Source organism: Photinus pyralis, unplaced genomic scaffold, assembly GCF_008802855.1.
Source record: "Photinus pyralis isolate 1611_PpyrPB1 unplaced genomic scaffold, Ppyr1.3 Ppyr1.4_LG5, whole genome shotgun sequence".
NCBI lineage: Eukaryota > Metazoa > Arthropoda > Insecta > Coleoptera > Lampyridae > Photinus > Photinus pyralis.
In genome coordinates this window covers 16,913,054-16,933,689 of record NW_022170596.1, presented here as the reverse complement: position 1 = coordinate 16,933,689, position 20,636 = coordinate 16,913,054, and the positions used below count along the sequence as shown (strand labels likewise).

The 20,636-nt window shown below is 38.7% G+C and overlaps 1 protein-coding gene across 1 annotated transcript in view; it reads left to right on the top strand.

Annotated features, from left to right (window-relative positions):
* The window catches only part of LOC116170864 (filamin-C), a 37,885-nt gene that overhangs the window by 5,514 nt on the left and 11,735 nt on the right, over nucleotides 1-20,636 (top strand). Inside the window, exons 2-12 of the mRNA XM_031487401.1 lie at nucleotides 2,372-2,614; nucleotides 2,672-2,895; nucleotides 2,951-3,092; nucleotides 3,138-3,301; nucleotides 3,349-3,637; nucleotides 3,682-3,845; nucleotides 7,780-8,022; nucleotides 8,074-9,040; nucleotides 9,093-9,260; nucleotides 13,544-13,918; nucleotides 17,938-18,786. Coding sequence (XP_031343261.1) covers nucleotides 2,372-2,614; nucleotides 2,672-2,895; nucleotides 2,951-3,092; nucleotides 3,138-3,301; nucleotides 3,349-3,637; nucleotides 3,682-3,845; nucleotides 7,780-8,022; nucleotides 8,074-9,040; nucleotides 9,093-9,260; nucleotides 13,544-13,918; nucleotides 17,938-18,786 — 3,828 coding nt within the window. The remainder of the gene's footprint in view (nucleotides 1-2,371; nucleotides 2,615-2,671; nucleotides 2,896-2,950; nucleotides 3,093-3,137; nucleotides 3,302-3,348; nucleotides 3,638-3,681; nucleotides 3,846-7,779; nucleotides 8,023-8,073; nucleotides 9,041-9,092; nucleotides 9,261-13,543; nucleotides 13,919-17,937; nucleotides 18,787-20,636) is intronic.

Here is a 20,636-nt window from a genome sequence, read left to right as displayed (position 1 = left end):
AACAGACAACTTCGATTTATACTACACTGTGTTACTGTAGTTACTGTAGTTACAATTGTAGTTTTGACTGTGTAGAGAAACTATTAATGTAATTAATACCAAAAAGTTCATAATATTACATTGCACGGATCTTTTTAATGAGTGGTTCGAAATTTCCTACCTTATTATGGAAATTCGCCTGCTTTGAGGGCACGTATGTTTGAATTTTTGGGTTTTTGGGAAATTGTAAACTGACTATGTTTTAATTTTTACAGTAGACTCTTGCGAATCCTATAAAAGCAAAAATTCGGCAAGTTTACGTTTGTTTAAAGAGAGTTTCTGTCACGGTTCCTAGGCTTCGTTGTCTTCTTGGGTAGCAAATTCCCACGATTATGCGTCAATTTGTAATGAGGGGTTACATTTCATTACCAAAATATTCAGATACTTGTATACTTGTATATATTTTGGAGACACTATTCAACTTCCATATTGGCTTGTTTCCTTGAAAGAAATCGTTTACTCTCCTTGTAGAAAAGCAATAACTGTCATGCAGATTCCAAAGGATTATCTCAGACACTGAATTTAAAAATTCCTGCAAGCCCCCAAAAATAAGCGAAAAGCGTAATCCTAACTGAAATAATAAAAAATATGTCTGCTGGGCAGATAATTAAACCTATCTTAGTAAACAATACTTATAACGATTATTTCTAATCAGACAAATCTAAATAATTAAGCACAAAAATAGTATCCTCTGACTGTTCAAGTCGTCACCGTTGATAATCTCATTGCATCGGATTGGGTTTCACGGTGTCAGCTGTGGGGCAACCCACGCCTTCGGGATTGAGCTCGATGGACTGCCCCTTACTTCTTGCAGAAGTCAATTACACGCAGTGATGTTGCCTGTTGGAATACGAAAATCATGAAACCCCACTAAATAGTTGCGATTTTCGTACCGATTATCCAAACTTCATTAGCAAAACAACGTAGGCGACACATAATAACAACACGCAGCAAATTTATAAAACAAACCGCTGCCTATTTACATGTCCATTTACAAATGGAAAACTTCTAGTTTCAAATGCAATTTTCATACTGCTACCTACTACAACTACTTAACTTAACTTAATTTCAAACACTATTTTAATAATTTCAAAATACGCTATCACTGTTAAGAAGGGTATTTCAATGTTGATGAGCACCTCCGTTGATTTAAATTTCGATTTTCTTACTTGATCCTCATAAAGGGATTAGCTTAAATTCTGTAAGGCTGACGGACGGACATAAAGACGCATAAAAGGACGGTTTGAAACTTTCGGGTCTTGAATAAACAGTTTCGCGATACCATTGGACCTGTTCAGGGGGTGGTTTACGTTAAGATCGGATTTGATTTCTCTGATTGTTTGACCTAGTCATCACAGGCCTTTTTTAATTGGTTACATATAGGGTGAAATTTCAGTACAATGTCATAGAATTTGAGCACATCGTAGGTGGGTATCTAATTCAGGTTTTATTATACTTTCTTAACGGTATAATCTATAAAGCATAATTAATTACACTTCTTGACTATTAAGCTAACTTTTATTACCTCCACGACCCGTTGTCATAGTCATTACTATACAATAAATTATATCTACGACATAGCGTTAGTAATCAACTCTATTCAATAAATTAATGTTTTGCATTAAGTAAATGAACAGCTTTTGTTGTAGGTAACCAAAATGAATGTCTAATTGTTACAAATTATATATTTGAGCGTTTCCCTCGGTGGATAAATATGGATAACATGTTCGTCTCTTTACTCTTATAATTTTGATAAATTGCTTCCCCATGGCCCTAAGATTTCAAAACCCTTAAAAATATATAATTGTGGATTGCGTTTCTTCTTCTACTTATAATAACAGTTTTCAAATGTTTCATGAACTGATGAATATAGACTTAAAATATGGAAATCTAATATAGGTATTACAAATATATGAACTTGCAAGTGGTTATGGCTTTAAAATTGTTAACTGGTTTATGGCAGGAGTCTTGGTTTATGTGAAATTCCTTGGTGGTGGTAAAAATCCCTTCTTATAGCAGAGCGGCTTTGATAAATGCATAATATACAATGGAATAAACAACGACGAATTTTGTTTGAATTACTTGCCATGAAATATTTCACACCAGTTTAGCTACTTCGTAGGTATAATGTGGGAGTCTTGAAACAATACCTTGTAGATTTAATTGAAATCGTTTTCTTCTAAAATGAGGACTGAAGTAGCATACTTTCGCGTTTATTGACTCAAATCATAATTCTTATTGTTTTCATAATTTTAATTGCACGCCGCGTATTACTAACACGCACGGAATACACGAATAATTTTCATCCCGATTAATTTTAATTTTGTTGCAGGAAACGTCGACATCGTAAATGGAAATTTAAAGCTTATACTGGGCTTAATTTGGTCTTTAATTGTACGCTACCAAATTGGCAGATCGAAATTCCCTCCACGCAAGCTAATGCTGGCTTGGTTGCAAGCCGTGCTTCCCGAATGCAAAGTTAATAATCTGACAACTGATTGGAATTCTGGAATACTACTATCCGCACTTATCGACTATTGTAAACCGGGATTGTTCCCTAATTGGAGAAAGCTAGGTAACGAGCTCTATTGTTAAACTGACACAGTCTTAATAAGTAACTTCTGCACGACAGATAAAAATGAAAGCATCGAAAATTGTCGGAGATCCATGGGAATCGCCCAAAAGGATCTGGGCATTCCGGCGGTTCTCGAACCTGAGTACCTAGCATCGCCGTGGCTGGACGAGCTGTCCGGTATGACATACTTGTCCTACTTCATGAAACCAGGATCGCCAGGATTCCACGCCACCTTGCGATGGGTCAATTCTAGACTGGAGCGGTCTATTAAGAACTTTACGGTAAGTAAAGGTCTTCATAATATACGTTGCGCGGATAACGTTACCCACTTTCTAGTCCGATTGGAATGACGGCAGAACAATCTGTGAAATTGTTCGATCGTTGGGCGGATCCGCACCTTCGCCCGATAAACTGAGAAGCGATCCAAGCTATTGGGAGTCCAATTTACAACAAGGGTTAGATGCAGGGAAAAGGCTTGGTGAGTGCGTGTCTTTAGATAACTCACCTTGATTGGTTAATGCAGGAGTCGAGCCTATTCTGTCTGCCAGGGATTTGGCGGATACTCACGTTGAGCATCTAGGCGTGATGGCTTATGCTGCTCACTACCAATGGATCCCAGAGCGTCCACCTTTACACGATCTCATCAATGTCAGATTAGACAGCACGTCTGGACGAGTTGGAGAACCGGTAAGCGCTTGTATTTGATTACAAACTTTCGTAACTAGCAATTTTAGACTCACTTCCAAGTGTCGCTATTGGATTCGTCGTTATCTTACAGAAGCTTATCAACGGACGTTAAAGCGCCCGACAATAAAGTGTACGTGGTCAAGAACCTAAACCAAGGCCGCGGTGTGTTTGTGCCAAATAAAGTGGGAATGCACGAAATAATAGTTTCCTACGATTCGCAGGAGGTATCCACCGGTCATTATTTCAGAGTACTACCGCCTCTTGTTGAAGTTGCGCCTCCAGATATGGCACCCTGCGCGCTTGGTTCACTGGTGCAAGTTCTCGTCAATGCAACTGGTTAGAATGTCCGTCAGTAAATTTGTCATTACACAATTTTTTAGGTGCTCCCAGAAGGGAAGACATTCGAGTGATAGCTTACAGTCCACATGGGCGGCCACTAAATTGTCCCTTAACTACCATCGATGGCACGAACAGCGCCACGTTCAAACCGGACGAGCCCGGTGAATGGCGAATTGAAATTACGTACCAGGGCAAACAAATACAGGTAAAGGATTTCATCTGTAAGGGTTGGTTATCAACGATGTCGGACCTATACATTTACACAGCAGTTTTAACAATGGTTGTTTGTGACAGCGCGCCTACTTAAATTATCCTTGATCCATTTTCCTTACGTAAACAATCGTCATAATCCGTATTTTTGCTACATGTATAAAACCGACATGTTAGAGTCGATTTGCTTGCTTCAACCTTTTTGCCACTCGCTCTATTTTGTCACAATACAAAAAAAACGTCTAATTCAGATTATTTGAAGGTTCTTTGATTTTGTAAAGGTAAAAACTTCGACGAGTAATGTAAAGTTTGTCGGTCCTGTTTTAATTTTCTGATCGCTACCTCTGTCGCCTACCATGGGGATCGACAATGTAAAAGATAGTCACAGTTTGGGAACAGCTGAGGGCTTGCACGAAAGCAAAACTCGTCGATTACCGAATAGATCCCTATAGAATACAGGAACCTTCCGAACCTTTCCTCTGAAAGCAATACAGCTGCCGTTATTCCACTAACCTTTTACTTTTTTAAAAGACGCGATAACTTATAAGTTCCTCCGCAATCAAAACTGCCAGCGAAAGACCTAAAGCGAGTAATGCTCGGCTACCTTACTTTCACGTATACTTTTAATGTTAAATTCGCTTTATTTCGCGACCGCAATGTTAGTGCCGACTATTTGCACTCTATCGCGGTTGCTGCTCGGCTCTCTCCTCTTTTAGGGGAATTTTTCGGGGGCATACACAAGGGCTTGATTTTTAATCGGATAATTTTAGTTTTAAACGAAATTTGAGTGCTTTAGACTATATATTTTACGCATTCCTACACGCATTTTTATCGCCGATAAAAAGCTACCTAATCACTTAAAAAATCATCTGATTGGTTAGAATTTGAAACAATCACCAAGCCGATTGGTCGTGTATTAATCGAAAGAAATTCCCTTTATGTGATTGTTTGGTCCATCCTTAGACACAAATCTAAGGGTCCATCTGTCTGCCCGGGTAGGAAAAATTAAACAACTCCAACGCAAATGGTTCGTATTCGCTCGCAGGGATTCGATCAGGGGCGGACTGGGTACTTACGGGCCAGGTGGAATTGCATAGGTTACTGGCCAATTTTTTTGCTTCATTTTAAAGTATTCTTTTCTCGCAAATTAATTACAATAGTTTTTTAATTGCAGCTGATAAGAGAAACGTGTTAATAATTGATTAATAGTGCAAGAAACTAAATACAGCACATACTTATAAGTAGGGCTAGGATTTTAATGACGTTAAAAATCAGCGAAAATGCAAAATAAAAAATGCAATTATGACTTAAAAATTTCGCAAAAATGACATACAAATTTAAAAAGATGACATTTTAAATAACAAATAAATTTATTGATGAAACTGAATAAGACCGCAAAATTATGTTAAGAAGGGTAGTAATTAAGTAAGATAAGACAGGAATTTCAGTGGTGGTTCATTTCCACCCTCTGCAGGCCAGTCGTAGAAACTAGGTATGTAAGGTACTGACTCACTTACCCCATCCCAAAGAAATTTAATCCCTTTTAGTGGGCATTCGTTTGTGGATGACTTAAGCACGTTCCAAGAAAACGTTAATTATGCATTTAGCTTGCAATGGAGGTTTTAGGCTTCATTTCTAAACAGGTAGGTGCATTATGTTTTAGAAATATAAGACTGCATGAAAAATAAAACTTTAACAAAGATTTATAAGTTCGCCAAGAGAAATACCATAAAATATCAAAACAAGTAAAAAGGTTTACGCCCTAAGGCGAGTAACTTCAGCGCATTTTCCATAAATTGATCAATACTTTCCCAAAGGCTATACCTATGTGCGCTATTTTTTTCATTACTAGAGGCATATATGGTTAAAATTTTAAAGAAATATCTTCATTGATAAGGAAGTTGACATTTACTGCGCAGTTGATATTGCGCGTCCTGCGCATGCGCTTATTAATCTGATATTTATAATATGCAATACGTTTGCTTTTACAATAAGCATCTTTGGTTAAAATTTCAAAGAAATAGCTCCATAAATAAGAAAGTTGACATTGCGCAGTCTGCGCATGCGCACATCTGATTTTTACTATATGCGATATATATATGTGCCTTTACTACAAGTATCTGTGATTAAAATTTCAACAAAATATATTAATAAATAAAAAAGTTCACATTGCGCAGCCTGCGCATGCGCAGTTCAATCGTCAAGATTTTCCTTGACTCAGGTGCCAGAGAGATACGCTACCGAATGCAAAAAGAACGAACTAAATATCTTGAAAACTGTAGGAGTAGTTAAGGCCTCGGACAGACGGACGGTCAGAGAAAGTGGCTACAATAGCGCACCCAACTTTGTTGGAAAATGCGCTAAAAATTAGCGCTATTCCTGAAAAATGCAAAAAATTTACAGTAAACACACAAAAAAATGCTAAAAATACCGTAAAAATGAGCAAAAAATGACCCATTGCTCAAAAATGGCAAAGAATGCAAAAAAAATGCACCAACAAGTTGCTGTCATTTCACATTTGATTCAATTTATCCTGAAACACGTTTATATATAACAGAGCAATGTCTCAGACTTTCAGAAAACAAGATACAAAATCATCAAAATTCTAGCCCTACTTATAAATTTCCAACGGGCCATTATGACCTACAGGCCAGGTGGCAATCGCTACCCGCCCCCCCGGGCCAGTCCGCCCCTGGATTCGATAGCTTCCGGCGCGCATTTTAACCAATCGTAACTCCCCAATTTTATTTAACTTATAGCCGTCCTAAAAAACTGATACGGAACGACCGCAATTCTCGCGATTCGCTTTGATTATCGCAAAGCGCTTCGTAGTCGCCATTAAATCTATGCGCCCTCACTCTACACATTTTAAAATTCGAAAAAAATTATATATGATCTAACGGGGTCCCGTTACAATAGTTTCGGTAATTATGAACTAAAAATGATGCTTCATCAGATTGGGCATAGAATTTTTGAAAAAGCAAGGAACGTCTGCACGAGACGTTGTCAGTGGTGAGGTGAACACATTAAAAACCATTGAAAACCGGACTGTCAAAGGAGACTTTCAACGAAAGGTTTCGACGAGAAAGTGTTGAGGACAAATATTTCGAAAATGGGGGTCTCAGCCAGGGGATAGTTTGAACGTGTGTCAGATGTACTTTAAATGTCATAAAGAGAACTCTGCCCTCTCTCTCCACTCCAATTTTTGAGGCAGTTTTCGAAATTGAAAATCGCCTACCTCTAAGGCATTCAGATATTTGTACAGTTAAATGGGGAGGGTCTTGTAAAAAAAAAACTCGAAATCTATAAGTAGTAAATAATCTGATTAATTCAAAATTTACCCTTCTTAGTTAAGTTTTATTAAAATACACAAAAATACAAACCTTACTGGATAATTGAACATTTACACGTAAAAAATCTTAAGGGTTACTTTTTTTTTGAAAACCACTTAATTCACGGCGATTAAAAAACAACACCAACACCAAATATTTTACGATACCTCTAAATATTTTTCTCCTGGAGTTACGTCGATGATCCTATAGCATTTGTCTGAAGACAAAGTCCCCCTAGGTTCAAATATATTTGCGTTATATGAAGTAGGAATGGACAATCACTCATAAAATGCAGATTGATCTGCCTTACGTTTCGCCCAAGAACTGGATGTTTCAGCTTCCCTGATGTCAAGGTATGTTTTTGTCGATAATGGTTTCATTACTCGGATATCAGCGTTCATATGAACTTTGACGCGCTCGAACACGTAGCATCCCCGTAAATAATTGTTGTTTCGTACGAATGTGGCTTACTATAGAGAACCACCCATATGCCGCTCTTCCGAGAATGCAACTTCCTCTAGGCCGAGTTCTAGCACTAATTAATTATGGTTTACATACAAGCAGGTGTCTAATAAAATTTTTTTTTGCCATTTTTAGGGTGGCCCTTTTACATGCTCTGTATTCGATCCTAATGGAGTCCAGGTGTCTGGTTTGGAACAAGCCTTGCCGTTAGTACCGCATATTATTGACGTTGATTGCACTGCGGTCGGCGTACCAGGCGAAGTCTTTGCTGACATCGTACACGACAAAAGATCAATCCATTGTCGCATAGAAAGAGCAGATACGGCCGGGTTTGTATACAGAATACATTTCACGCCAAAAACCCCCGGAAAGCATAGGGTAATTACACAATTTCTCCTAGCATTTCTTCTTAAGTACTTATATTCTTAGGTCTACATCTATTTTAACGGATACGACGTGAAAGGTTCTCCGTTCATGATGAGGGTCGGCACGCAAAGAAGATCAAAATCATCAAATAGCAGTCCAAACTCGACGTATAAACAGAGTCCGACTTTATCGAGCAGACTTAACACTCCAAGCCCCGTTACGATCAACTCCACATATAACTCGAACAAAACCTCGAAATACCGAGAAAACAGTAGCCCTAGTTTCGGAAATAACTACCAAAAGCTGGTAGTAACAGACAGTAGACTATTATCGAGCTCTCCCAGTTTCGATGACAGGCTCAGAGCGAATAGTCCCGGACCAATTCCACGTATCAGCAGCCCCTCGCTTGCTCCGCGCGCGCAGAGTCCCAGCTACAACAGAGCCCAAAGTCCCGAGTACATCACAAGCAAGAGACTGAACGAGAGACGACACGAAACTCCAAGCCCCAGCTTCGCCAAGAGAACCGACTACGACACGTACACAAACAAGGTATCGTCCCTTCACGTCTCCGAATCGCGCAGTCCAAACTTCATGGAACGCGCCAGTCCAAATTTGGGATACAGCTCAACGTCCCGTTACGACAAAACCGAAAGTCGCACGTACACGAGTAATAGCAATTCGGGCGTTGATACGACGCCAATTATTAAAGTGTCGGGAGCGAACGAGCAGGTTTCGGCGAGGCGTGACTCGTGGGACGCTATTGCTAAAACACGCAATATGTTATCGCATCGCAGCTTAGAGTCCGTTGCTAATTTAACGGAACCCCAATTATCTACGGAATTGCACCAGAGAACTGACGATGACAGCGAAAGGCTCGTTAAACGCGAGCAGAGCTACATGCAGAATTATTCGTCAAGTACGCAGAATTACGACAGTCAGTACAGGACGGTAAGCAAGGCAGGTGGTGCCTCCGCTATTAAAGTGCAACCTGTCCCTGATGGTGTCTTGGGACAACCTGTTGAATTTGAAAGTATGTTGGTTTTTGGAGGTGTTTGTAGCTAAATTTGTATTTTTGTGGATAGTTGACGGAGGCGGTGCCGGTTCTGGTGATTTGGAAATCCTAGTGGAAGGAGGTAGGGTGACGTCGAGCGTTAGAAGCCTAGGCGGGCAGCGTTTCAAAGCTGCCTTTACACCACACCAAGCGTTATCCCATCGCATTGACATTAGGTTCAATGGCGAAACTGTACCAGGTAAGTGATTAATTTGTGTAAAATGGGCGCACTGTTAAAAGTGAAGGAAGTGAACATTTTTCGTCGGAACTCTTGGTGTTTTAGTACGGATACAAATTTGTGTGTAGTCATCAAGCGTGACGTTTTTAATTACTTTTTGTAATTGAATTACACGCAATTCGCCGATTTGTAAGCAACCTAGTGGAAAGTGTGACAAAATTTTTGCGGTCATTAATTCCACGATGAGATGAAATATGGAGAACAGGGGCAGTTATGCATTCCTACCCTATTTTTAATTTTTACCAATTTTAAAATTATCAATGTACCAATAGCATCTCGTTTTGAAAGATGACCATTTAATACTACATACAATCATAGTACCTATAATAGAGAATACAATGTAATAACTCACCGCGTAATTGTTGATATGCGAAATCCAAGCAGAAATTCAGTTGTCCGATTAACATTGTTACAATTAAACAACCTACTTATTTCCATTTAGTAATTTTATTGTTTGATTTCTTTTTAATTTATACCATAGATAAGGTAACGGGGGCTCGCTTTGCCGGTTACATTTTTTAGAATTCTATATATTGGTAAAATTACATAAGTAGAGTTAGCGCCAGTAGGTTCGATGATAGTGAGGTGCAGCTACCAATGCGTGGGTTAAGAGATAATCCAGCTTGGTCTCGCATTTTGCGATGAACGTGTTTCGGTTTTTTTACTTGGCACGGAAGTAGATAACAGTAAAGGTTTGGAATTGGGGAACTTGAATCGCGGGACCTATTGAGACCTCGCGGGCAGCTTCGAAACCGCCTCAAGCCAAAATCAACTGAATATTTTGACTCTAACATTCCTGAAGAGGCCAACCCACGAGAATTTATTCCGTGAACAAATTTGTATATTTCCTTTGACTGAAATGAACCCAAACTAAAGATATTGGTAAAGTTTTTAACAGTTCAGTAAGATATCATTCTTTTGGGTGGGTTAAATTTTATTATTATTTATTATTATTGAGCAATCCGTGGTATTAATTATTGCATTACAAAAAATTAATTGTTACAGTAAAATTTTTACCAGTGCCGTAGAAATTAAATTTTGTTTTAAGAGAGCAAGGTATCCAACTTCTGTAAATGTAACTAAGCCGTTACATTGCGACGAACTTGGGCAGTTCGCGCACACTCGGTGAGCTTTAAAAAATTTAAACAAAATATTAGCGGGATAATAATTATAATTTAACTTCAAAGAAAATATAAGCTACCTATAGAAATTGTAGTAATTCTAATGAAGATAGTAGCGGACAAACGTAATGGCAGTTGGCGAAACCAAACGGACGGATGGACGAACGGACGGACTCGAGGACAAATGCGGATCCAGAAAATGGCGGCGGTCACTTGGAAACTAAAATAAAATTACGGCAAACTCCCTAGTGAGGATGAAAGCAACAAAATACAAATCGGCGGAAGCGACGGAAAAGCAAATGCGAGAAAGCTAACAATATCCAAAAAGCAAAATATCATGATTTAAATACGGTACGGTTTACGAAATAAATTTACGGAAATATCAAAATTCAATAGGTACGGTATTTGCAAATGTAATTGGCAAAAGTGCAAAAGCAAAAGATCCCCCCCCCCCCCCAAACGGCTTTACTTTATATAAAGCGCGTCTGTTGCATGGAGCGAAAAATAGGAAATTCCAAATCGGTCGGTGTGTCGTTGCGCTAAAGCAAATTCAAATTCGGTAGCTACTATTGCCCACAGTGACCTGAAATTTTGAGTCAATCGTAAAAGGTCTGCGTTAACGAAATAAACTGCACGACCGTACAGCTTATAATGCTCGTTTTAAATTTACCATAGAAATTCTAAAATATTAATTTGCCCTATTCTCCTCTGGCAAGAGAGTTTTCGGTGACTGTCAAAACAATTTAAATATTCCTACAGGAAAGGTTGCAGAAAAGAATGTATTCACTACAAAACTTACATGCGTTATCGGTGGTAGGCATACAATTAAACAAAATGAAAACACAGTCTCGTCATCTCCTAGAGCAAATAAGTAATATCAGCGTACTACTTAATAACGAAGCGCCCAACAAAAAACGCTTCTAGATACCAGGTGTCCAGCAAAGCTGTTGACTGCACAAATACACGGTGTGGTCATAACTTCGAGGAGGAAAACAGGTGCTTCGTTACAACATTGTGTCGATTTCATAGCGCTGATAACGTAGATATAAACTATATTTTGGTTTTCCATGAACTTGATCTGCATCAATTTCGTCCAAATCGTTCTTGAAATAAATTAAAAAAATAGTCAGAATAATAGGCGTTACTGCTTGTTGTTCGATGGCTTTGTAGGTCCTTGAGACAACTTACACTTGCGATCCTCCAAATTCCAGCTTCTGAAAGTCTCGTCTTTGATCCTCCACAAAATACAGAACGGAGAGCCCAAAAGTTAACTATTATTTTTTTTAAACTGAAGAAGTCAAAGGTGAGACGACGCGAAAGATGTACAATGATGCTACGTATCATTTTCATTTAGTAGAATGTTGTTAAAAGGATTTTTTCGAAACGCGATATTCTGGAACAGGATCACTACATCTTAAGAGAGTATTTGTTTAAAAAAAGAAAGTCTTGCAAAATTAACCTTAAAACCGGTTTTTATCTCCAATGTGAATTAATGTCTCCTAAGTTTGCAAGAATATAATGCATAAAATCCGGTTTTACCCGAATTTTGTAATTAAACCTACTGTAGCGTTTATATCAAGGTAGTAAGGAAGAAACGCCGAAGCAAAGACGACAATACGCGAAGGCATGTGGCCCATCCAATGAATTGTATTTTTTATTCATTGGGCCTATCTCTCACGAATCTTCCCCGTAAACCTTACACTTCAACGTTGACATTTTAGATAGTGTATGGTTGGTTGCCTAAGTGGCAGCAAGTTCCGATTATCATTACTTTAGTCGGCGATCGTACATTGAATTCGCGAAGATGATCGTGATTTTTCAAAAACGACGAGGGTACAAAGGAGGTTACATTCAAAGAATTATGTATATGGGGGTCCCTCCTTTCATCGTTTGTGGATTTATTCAAAATCCTTTTGGTGCGCTCGCCAAGTCAGCAGTCATTTTTCGGAATGAAATTTCCCAAAAAACGGCAAAAGTACCTACATACAATGGAAACTGGTTCCACTTTTGAATACAAAACTTTATATTCAAAGGTTACCACCACAGGGAGGATAACCCACCATTGAATAACGCACTCAACGATTTGTGTGTACGATGTGTTGTCTAACATCCAGGATAGCATTTAGAAGACATTGGCAAACGGTTTTGGAATTTATTATGGCAAATTAAATTCTTTGCGAGCGTGATTACCCCATTAGACAAGCCTAGTTTTACGTTACAAATTCTATCATGGTTGAAAATTGTGATTTTATGACTACGTCAATTTAAATTTTTGCGGGAACCGCGCATGGGAAATTGGCGCCTAATTTACGGAAGCGAAGCTTCAACCTATCTTCGTCTTCGATTATAAACAAATTTAGACATGTTACTCACCGACGAGATAAAAAATTAGCAATTTTAGGCTTTTTTATCTCTCTGCAACCGCTATCTATTTACCGAATTGGACCACCGAGCGTAAATTTAAACGCCCTTGATGCTAAGGTCGCCGATCCTATTTTTAGAGTAGCGCATTAATAGTTTGCGTATGTAAAATTCGTATTTATTTTCTAAATAACAAAATCATATATAAAAATTATATAAATCTTCGTAATTTTAGTCCTCATATATAATATGTAAACCGACTTTCACAAAATCCGTGGTCATTGCCCCACTTACCAACGGAAGGTATTCCCGCCATAAAATTTGGCATGAAAACATGAAATTTGAATTTTATAAAGATTGTAATTGAACGATAATAGCGTAATGCAAAGTCGTTCAAGCAGCTAATTACGGCAATGTTGTTGCAAAGTACGCCTATTGTGCTTGCATTTGCGTGGTCTAGTGCTTCCACGAAAGGAATGTCGACTGCCCCTGACCCCTCCGCTCGAAACTTGTTGCACCGTTCGCGCTGCTTTAAAGTGTTTTCGTGTCGCTCCTTGCGGAATTTCTTTTTCAAGGCGCTTTCTAAAATGTTCCTCCATATTTCCCTCGTATGGTAAAGATTGTTTTCTTATACAATTGTGAAGTTTTTATTATATTTATAACGCCAAGGAGTCGATCAACAGGTGCCAGGTACAGTACAGTACCATTTTAATTTACATAACAATTTACCTTCTCACACTACACCTTATATTTTCATTTAAGGAAGTCCCTGGCATGTTAACATCATGTCGAACTCTTCGGCGTCCGTACTTGGAGAATCTACGAGACTTGTCGCCGCTAACACGCCGGCGGTATTCGAAATAATAACGAATAGCACCTCCGTCATTCCCGAAGATGTCTCGGTGCACGTAATATCACCGGCTAAAAGAGTGGTGCAGGCTCGCGTACTACCCGGAACCCGACCGGGTCTGCAGAGTGTCGAATTCATTCCGACTGAGGTCGGTACACATATTGTCGAAGTGACTGTGGGCGGTGAAAAACTGTCATCGCCACTAATTGCTAAAGTTTATGATGCCGGACTCATACAGGTGGCTGATGTTAATGGAGGTGTCGTGGGGCAACCAGTGCAATTTCGAGGTAACTATATATTATGACAGTCGAGGGTAGAACCACTCATTAAAAAGCTGTAGGTACCTACATGATTTATTTTTTTAATGTTGGCAATGCAGTAGGAACCTAGGAGTTCTAGATACTCCTAAGTAAAACTCTTAGTAATGTACTCTGGTATAAACCAGCAAAATAAACAAAGTTTTGTGCTAGGTTTGTGCCTGTTTCATCTAAGAAAAAATACAATTCTTAATTTGAACAGAATTAAACATGAGAACATTTTTGAATTAGGCGAACTAATGTTGTGCTGGATTGTGTGCTATACCAATACCTACCTAGGTAGGATTAGTGTGTCCATAATATTCCAAGGGACTTTTTCAGGAAATGATTTTTAAAATAAATGTTGTGCTCCTTTTATAAATTATTAATATGTAATTGCTTTGATAGCATGATCATTTTGTTAGATCTTTGCTGCGATGTGCCATATGGTACGCTTTCACTGAGAGGGAGCATTTTTATGTAATCTACATACATATGAAAGAAAAGGATGGAGCAGTTGAATGTTTTTAAACAAACTTAAAATTTGAATTCTTTGTAATATTTTATTACTAATTATAATTTCTTAACCCCAAACAAACGAGTGTTCTGTCATAATTTAAAAGATATGAACAAAAAAGCACAAATTGGTCTTGGCAAAATGCCCTTAAATTAATCAACACTGAAACGACTTTGTAGAGCTGTATGTTTAATTAACATACTCGTATGTTGCCCTCACGTGCCCAAATTAATACCTGCAGTACCTATTCTCTAAAATCAAGTGCCGAATGTCATGCTGGATGAGTAGGTATATGTATCTTCAATCTCTACAATTTAGGTACATATTTATATTCCACCATTTCTGCAATATAGTCCAGTCAATATCCACTTTTTATCTGGAAAGCATTTAAAAGTTAATGCAACTTTTACAGGTTGTTTGGGGGTGCACCATGCTATCTACCCTTCTTCGACCTCGACCGTGTCCTAACTAGGAAGGGGATCAAAAACTCCAAAATTTTCAAACTACTATTTTATCGCTTAGGTATATCTCATAAACTAAGAATATTTTTTATCATAAGTAGGGCATTACAAAGTTGTAGGGCATTAAATGTGCTAAAATTTGGCTGGCGAAACGAATTATTAGCACCAATGTTAACCAAACTCATCTTGGAACATCTGTAACCCCCCCCCCCTTCCATTAACGCGAAAATGCCTCATTTTAATGTAATAAATGCATTTTAAGGAACCCTCTCGCATACCAAAAATGTTTATGGGTGTAGAACACTTCGCCGAATGCGGAATGCCCATAACGCCGACGGACGATATTTTGATGGTCCATATCGCCGACTAGGGACACTACGCCGACCGTGCCCCATCGTCGACAAGTGTGCAAGGGACACAACGCCGACAATGCCACTTCGCCGACGGACACTATGGTTAGTCGACGATATGGACCATCTAAAAATCGTGTCGGCTTTGTGGGTATTCGCCCTACTTTAAAATTATTAGTAATCAAGAATTAAAGTAATTTATTTTCCAAAAAAAAGCATCGCTATATTGTAAGGTAAATTTAATGAAAAATAGTAATATTACCAATACATGAACATTTATCACTATTTATTGCTTCGGCGTAGTAATTGGAACTGTCCTGAATCATTATTCAATCAACTCCCTCTTTCTCGATAGTTGTCGAACGCTTGCGGACACTTCAAAGCCTTTTTACAATGTTCTCGAACAAACACGTCATACTTCTCGGAAAGATTACGTCACATCCGCCTTTGTTCTTTATCGCTGATGACTAATATTTGACGGTGCCTCAATGTCTATCGGGATTTCCGGAATATTCGCCACAATATGTACATATAGTAGATAGTAGATCAAGCTATGAAAACTTTGGAGGCTGCCAAATCTTCCTTGTCGTCGTCATCGTTGCAGGTGTCCATTCACACGTCTTCCTCATGCACCTTTGGGGCAGGAAAAGGGGGAGGTTAGTGGGATCTTCACTATCGTCATCGGTGTCGGCTGACGGAATGAAGGCATAGTTCTCAGTCACCTGTCCTTTTAGCTCTGATGAAGTTCTTCATTAGCGTGCACATGCGGAAATATTGAATCCAAAGTGTCGCAGTTGGCCCTCAGTCCTCAATGTTCTTCAGTTTTTCCATCACACTTTTGAGTGAAGGGCTCTTTGAATCTATTTTCAAAGTGTACGAAGAGTCCAGCAGAAACATCTCCAATTCCAAAAGATCATTGACGCGTCCGACTAAGGCAGCGTGTGCAAGGCTATGCTGGCGAACAGCTCTGGCATAAGCGTTCCATGAGATAATTTTATGAACACTATGTTGCTTGCAAAGACTTTGCAGAAGAGTTATTTCAAGCCACCCCCTGCTGTAATGGTTCCCACGGCACCCATGCAACTCATCAAGAGGAGGAACCACCACGCCTCAAGCTTTCCAGAACAATGGATGGATGTGTACACAGTGGAATAGTCGCTTGAAGATTTATACTCCTCCCCTTGTGGCCTTAGCCCCAGTTGCACCAATCGTTGCTATGGTATTTAAAGTTATGCTTAACTTTAAGGGATACTTAATTTTGATGGTGTAATTGGCCCTTAACTTGATAAACCCATTCCAGCCAGGTACTGTTGAGGAGTGCGTATTTTTTTTTAGTAAAGCGAGGTGAATCAGATGCCGATGGTACAATGTCGTCTTTTGGGTTGATGTGTATGTCTCATCTTGGGAGGGACGGGGGGAGGGTGAAGGAATCGGTTCTAAGATGAGTTTCGTTTTTCAGCAATTTTTTTACATTTCGAGAAACTGTCTAACTTGATCAGCTGTATTTCGGTTAAAATGAGGGGTATTTTGCTACCAGTAGTACGTCTACAAATTTTAGGGAGTACAGAAGCAGGACCTGGTGGTACCATCAATCACATGGGGAGCGCGCGTTTTAGTTGTAGGTACAGATTTTATGTAGTAGGTAAAAAACAGTTTGTGCTGTGATATGTTTGGCGCTCGGTTATACATATATAACATACCAGGTGATTCATTTATCTCGAGACGATTTAATAACTAGCAGGAATCATCTTTTTTGGAAAAAAGTTTTATACAATGGTTGTAGAATTCTAAGGGGGGCTGATCGGTGGTGACCTTGAGAATGACTTAATCTCGTCGTTCTGTAAATACCCGAAGTGGCACAGTCTTGGTTTTTTTTTAAAATTATGAACGATATCTCGAACCATACCATTTTCTTTTTTTTTTAGTTTTTGGCGTAAATAACAAACAACTCAAAAAGAACACAATGTGGATAATGACCCATACGGACCCATTGTGAAAATTGGACGAATTATACTTTGAACACTAAGATTGCATTCCAAATAAAACGATTGCTTCCAAAGCCTAGGTACTACACCTAATGAAAAATAAGAATGTTTTAAAAAAAAATGCCAGTAGGTAACTCAATAACTACTAACTAAATTTAGTTTATTAAATTAAATAAAATACGAATTGTAGCGACGAACTGAGATGAATGAAAGTAAACAAAGGCAAACAAGTCACGACACGTCTGACGGCTTGGCTGACAAACCCCGCCCACGATTCATTTCACGCGCGGTCCTGTTCGGCCAATAAGAACTTATAGCGCACCTTGCTATATTTGAGAAATTTCGGTATACTTCCGTTATAACATCGGATGCGGAAGCGGAAGTGACAAATGCAAAGCGGACGCGAAAGCAGAGGTCCTAAAAATTACTGCACACGAATCAAGCACAACTTTAAATAATTAATTTAATTTAATTAAAAAGTCGCGCTGTTTAGGTATAATAACGGTTGTCGCAAATTAACGTTTGAATTGCGATTTATGTTGAGGTCTTCGATAGTACCTACCTTGTAATCAATAGTAGGTAACGTTTCCAAAATGTCAATGTACTGCAAAAGTAATTTCAAACACGTTGTACACATGAGTGGTTTCCCCCTTGACAGTAATGAGTGCTTTCAGTTTCAAACCAAATTTAATTTTAGTGGACGCTAGTCAGGCCGGTGAAGGACAGCTGGAAATTTCGATAAACGAAGGAGAAGTCCCGAACCACGTGCAGGTTGTTGGAGGAGGTCGTTGCCTAGTGTCGTTCACACCTGATGTTGCGAAATCACACTTAATCGATATTAAATTCAATGGAGAAACAGTTAGAGGTTGTCCTTTTGTCTGTCCGGTCGCCGACACAAGCCGAGTCACTCTCAGCCTATCGCATCTGGAGCTGATCCCCGTTAATCAAACGAGCTCGTTTCACATGGGCGTCGCGGGTGGGGGCGCCGCCGAATTGGCAGTCGCCGTTCGGGGCCCGGTGGGAGAGCTACCCGTGAAAGTTACCGGCGATATACATTCGGGATTTACAGCTGAATTTACGCCGACCCAAGTCGGTGCTCACCAAATTAACGTGGATTATAATGGGAGAGCGGTGCAAGGGACGCCATTTATAGCGAAAGCTTTCGATTCGACCCGAGTGACTGTGGGGCATGTAGCGAGGGGGACTGTGGGACGACCGGTGACATTTTCGGTCGATGCCGGTGAGGCGGGTGAAGGAAACTTAGAAATTACGATATCGGCGAGGGGTTTAAATATACCAACGCAAGTGCATCCCCAGGGAAATGCGAGATTTGCAGTTAGTTTTGTGCCGGCCGAATCGTGCGATCACGTTATTAATGTCGCTTTTAATAAGCGACCGGTCGTTGGGTGTCCGTTAATTGTTGGCGTGGGCGGTGGAGGAAGTGGGCCTAGTGTTACTTTGCCCGGACCCGGACCTATACATAAACCCAGCACTTTGTTAATCAACCATCCCGGGCGACTAGAGGATATTGAAGTAAACGTTGAGGGTGAGAAACTTAATTTAGTAACGCTTTTGTTCATACGCTTCTTCTACACAAATTATTGTAATTATTATTTTTGTATTTATACTCTTTTATACTCTATTTGTGTAAATATATGCATGATATGTTTTCATATTTTGTGTTTTTCTATTTTTTTTTATTTTCTATTGCACACTTCTCATTTTCAGGTCATCGGAGATCTTTATACTAGACGGACTAACATCTACCGTTCATACTAACTATCCTTTTTTTCCTACAAATATAAGCATTTTTTCATGGAATGTGGTTTTCATTTTCTTTTATAGTTTTTGGTACCTTTTTTGTACTTATTTCATTTTGTATATACCTACCTACTTTGTAAGTACTAACTATTAATTAAAAAAAAAACGTTGTACAGATTGCTGTGGTGAAGGGTTGTAACTATAACACAGGCTGTGGGTGCAGCATGTTGAACAATCAAGCAGTTAAATGTAATTACTAGTTTGAATGAATTATTTACTTGAAGCACAGAACAGCAGACCGCTTTTTGTTAATTATCCTCAAAACAAAACAAAGAACAAAATATTGTTAGTGACAACCCTTTAGTCTCTCTACGAAATTTAGCTGTCAGCCTCCTCAAGTCCCATGTTTTAATACATTCACTGATACCTATATTTGTATAGGAGCTGTAGGGACTGTAGGACATACTGCAAGTTATATGTACAAATATACGACCCTCCTGCTCCTACTATCACCCAGACAATTAAAAAACACATACTCGAAACGTCGAATATGGGTCTTCTACCAAAAAATTATTTAAAACATGCACTCACTGGTTTTGGTGGTAAGGGATGTACATTTCGGAAAGTACATTCATTATATTCAACTAGTTTTATGTACTTATGCATTATTCCAACTAAACCCAATGAAACAACTGAATAAAGTTCTATAATATCATCAAGAATAGCCAATTCGGAGATTTTTCTAATTTTCCGGAAAATACAGTACAAAATGTTAGTTAGGACATTTAAACCACTTATTTAACCAATTTAAATCATCTCAACACTTCTGCAAATACCTAGTTTCCTGTACTGTTTACTATATTGCAATATGTTTTATCAATTTTTCCAACAAAATTGTATACCTATCACAAATAACGATTAAAGCATTGATTTACACAAACGCATGGTACCTACCTGCGAGAAGGGAAAAACACGACCGTACTGTGCTAGTGGAAATATATGAACCAATTTCGTTGGAGAAATGATTCAATATATTGTCAGAATATAGCAAAAAGCATGTAGATTTCGCATAACTTGCATATTGACAAGACTAATCACTGAATTTATGCACTGTTTAAAGCCACATTTTAAAATGGCTTTCGAATATTTCGATTTTTATAGGAAATAAATAGATACATCCCATATTAGTAAAAATACCGCGTTTAAATTATAACACTATAACACTTTCACAAACGTATACTTCTTAGGTATGTATTTTTATCTACCCCAAAGGCACATTACATAAATAAAATTAAACTTTACCATTTATTGGAGGTACTGGCAGTACTGTATTTCCAGCTCCTACATAAAGAGAACCTATACGTGAAACATTTATTTTATTTTTATCTACCAGGAAAATATACCTTTATACCTACCAAGAAAAGATGCATTCCATAGATATATTTTTTCGCGTCTTTCAGACCAATTCCTACTGTTTTGCATTACATAAGAAGACAATGGCAAAAAATTTATTGTACTTTTATCACCAAAATAAATTTGATAAATGCATTTTTGTTCGTGGCTATTCCTTGCGTTTTCCTGAAGAGCCTAGGAGTACTACTTTTCTAGCCCATACGCTTACCTACACACAAACCG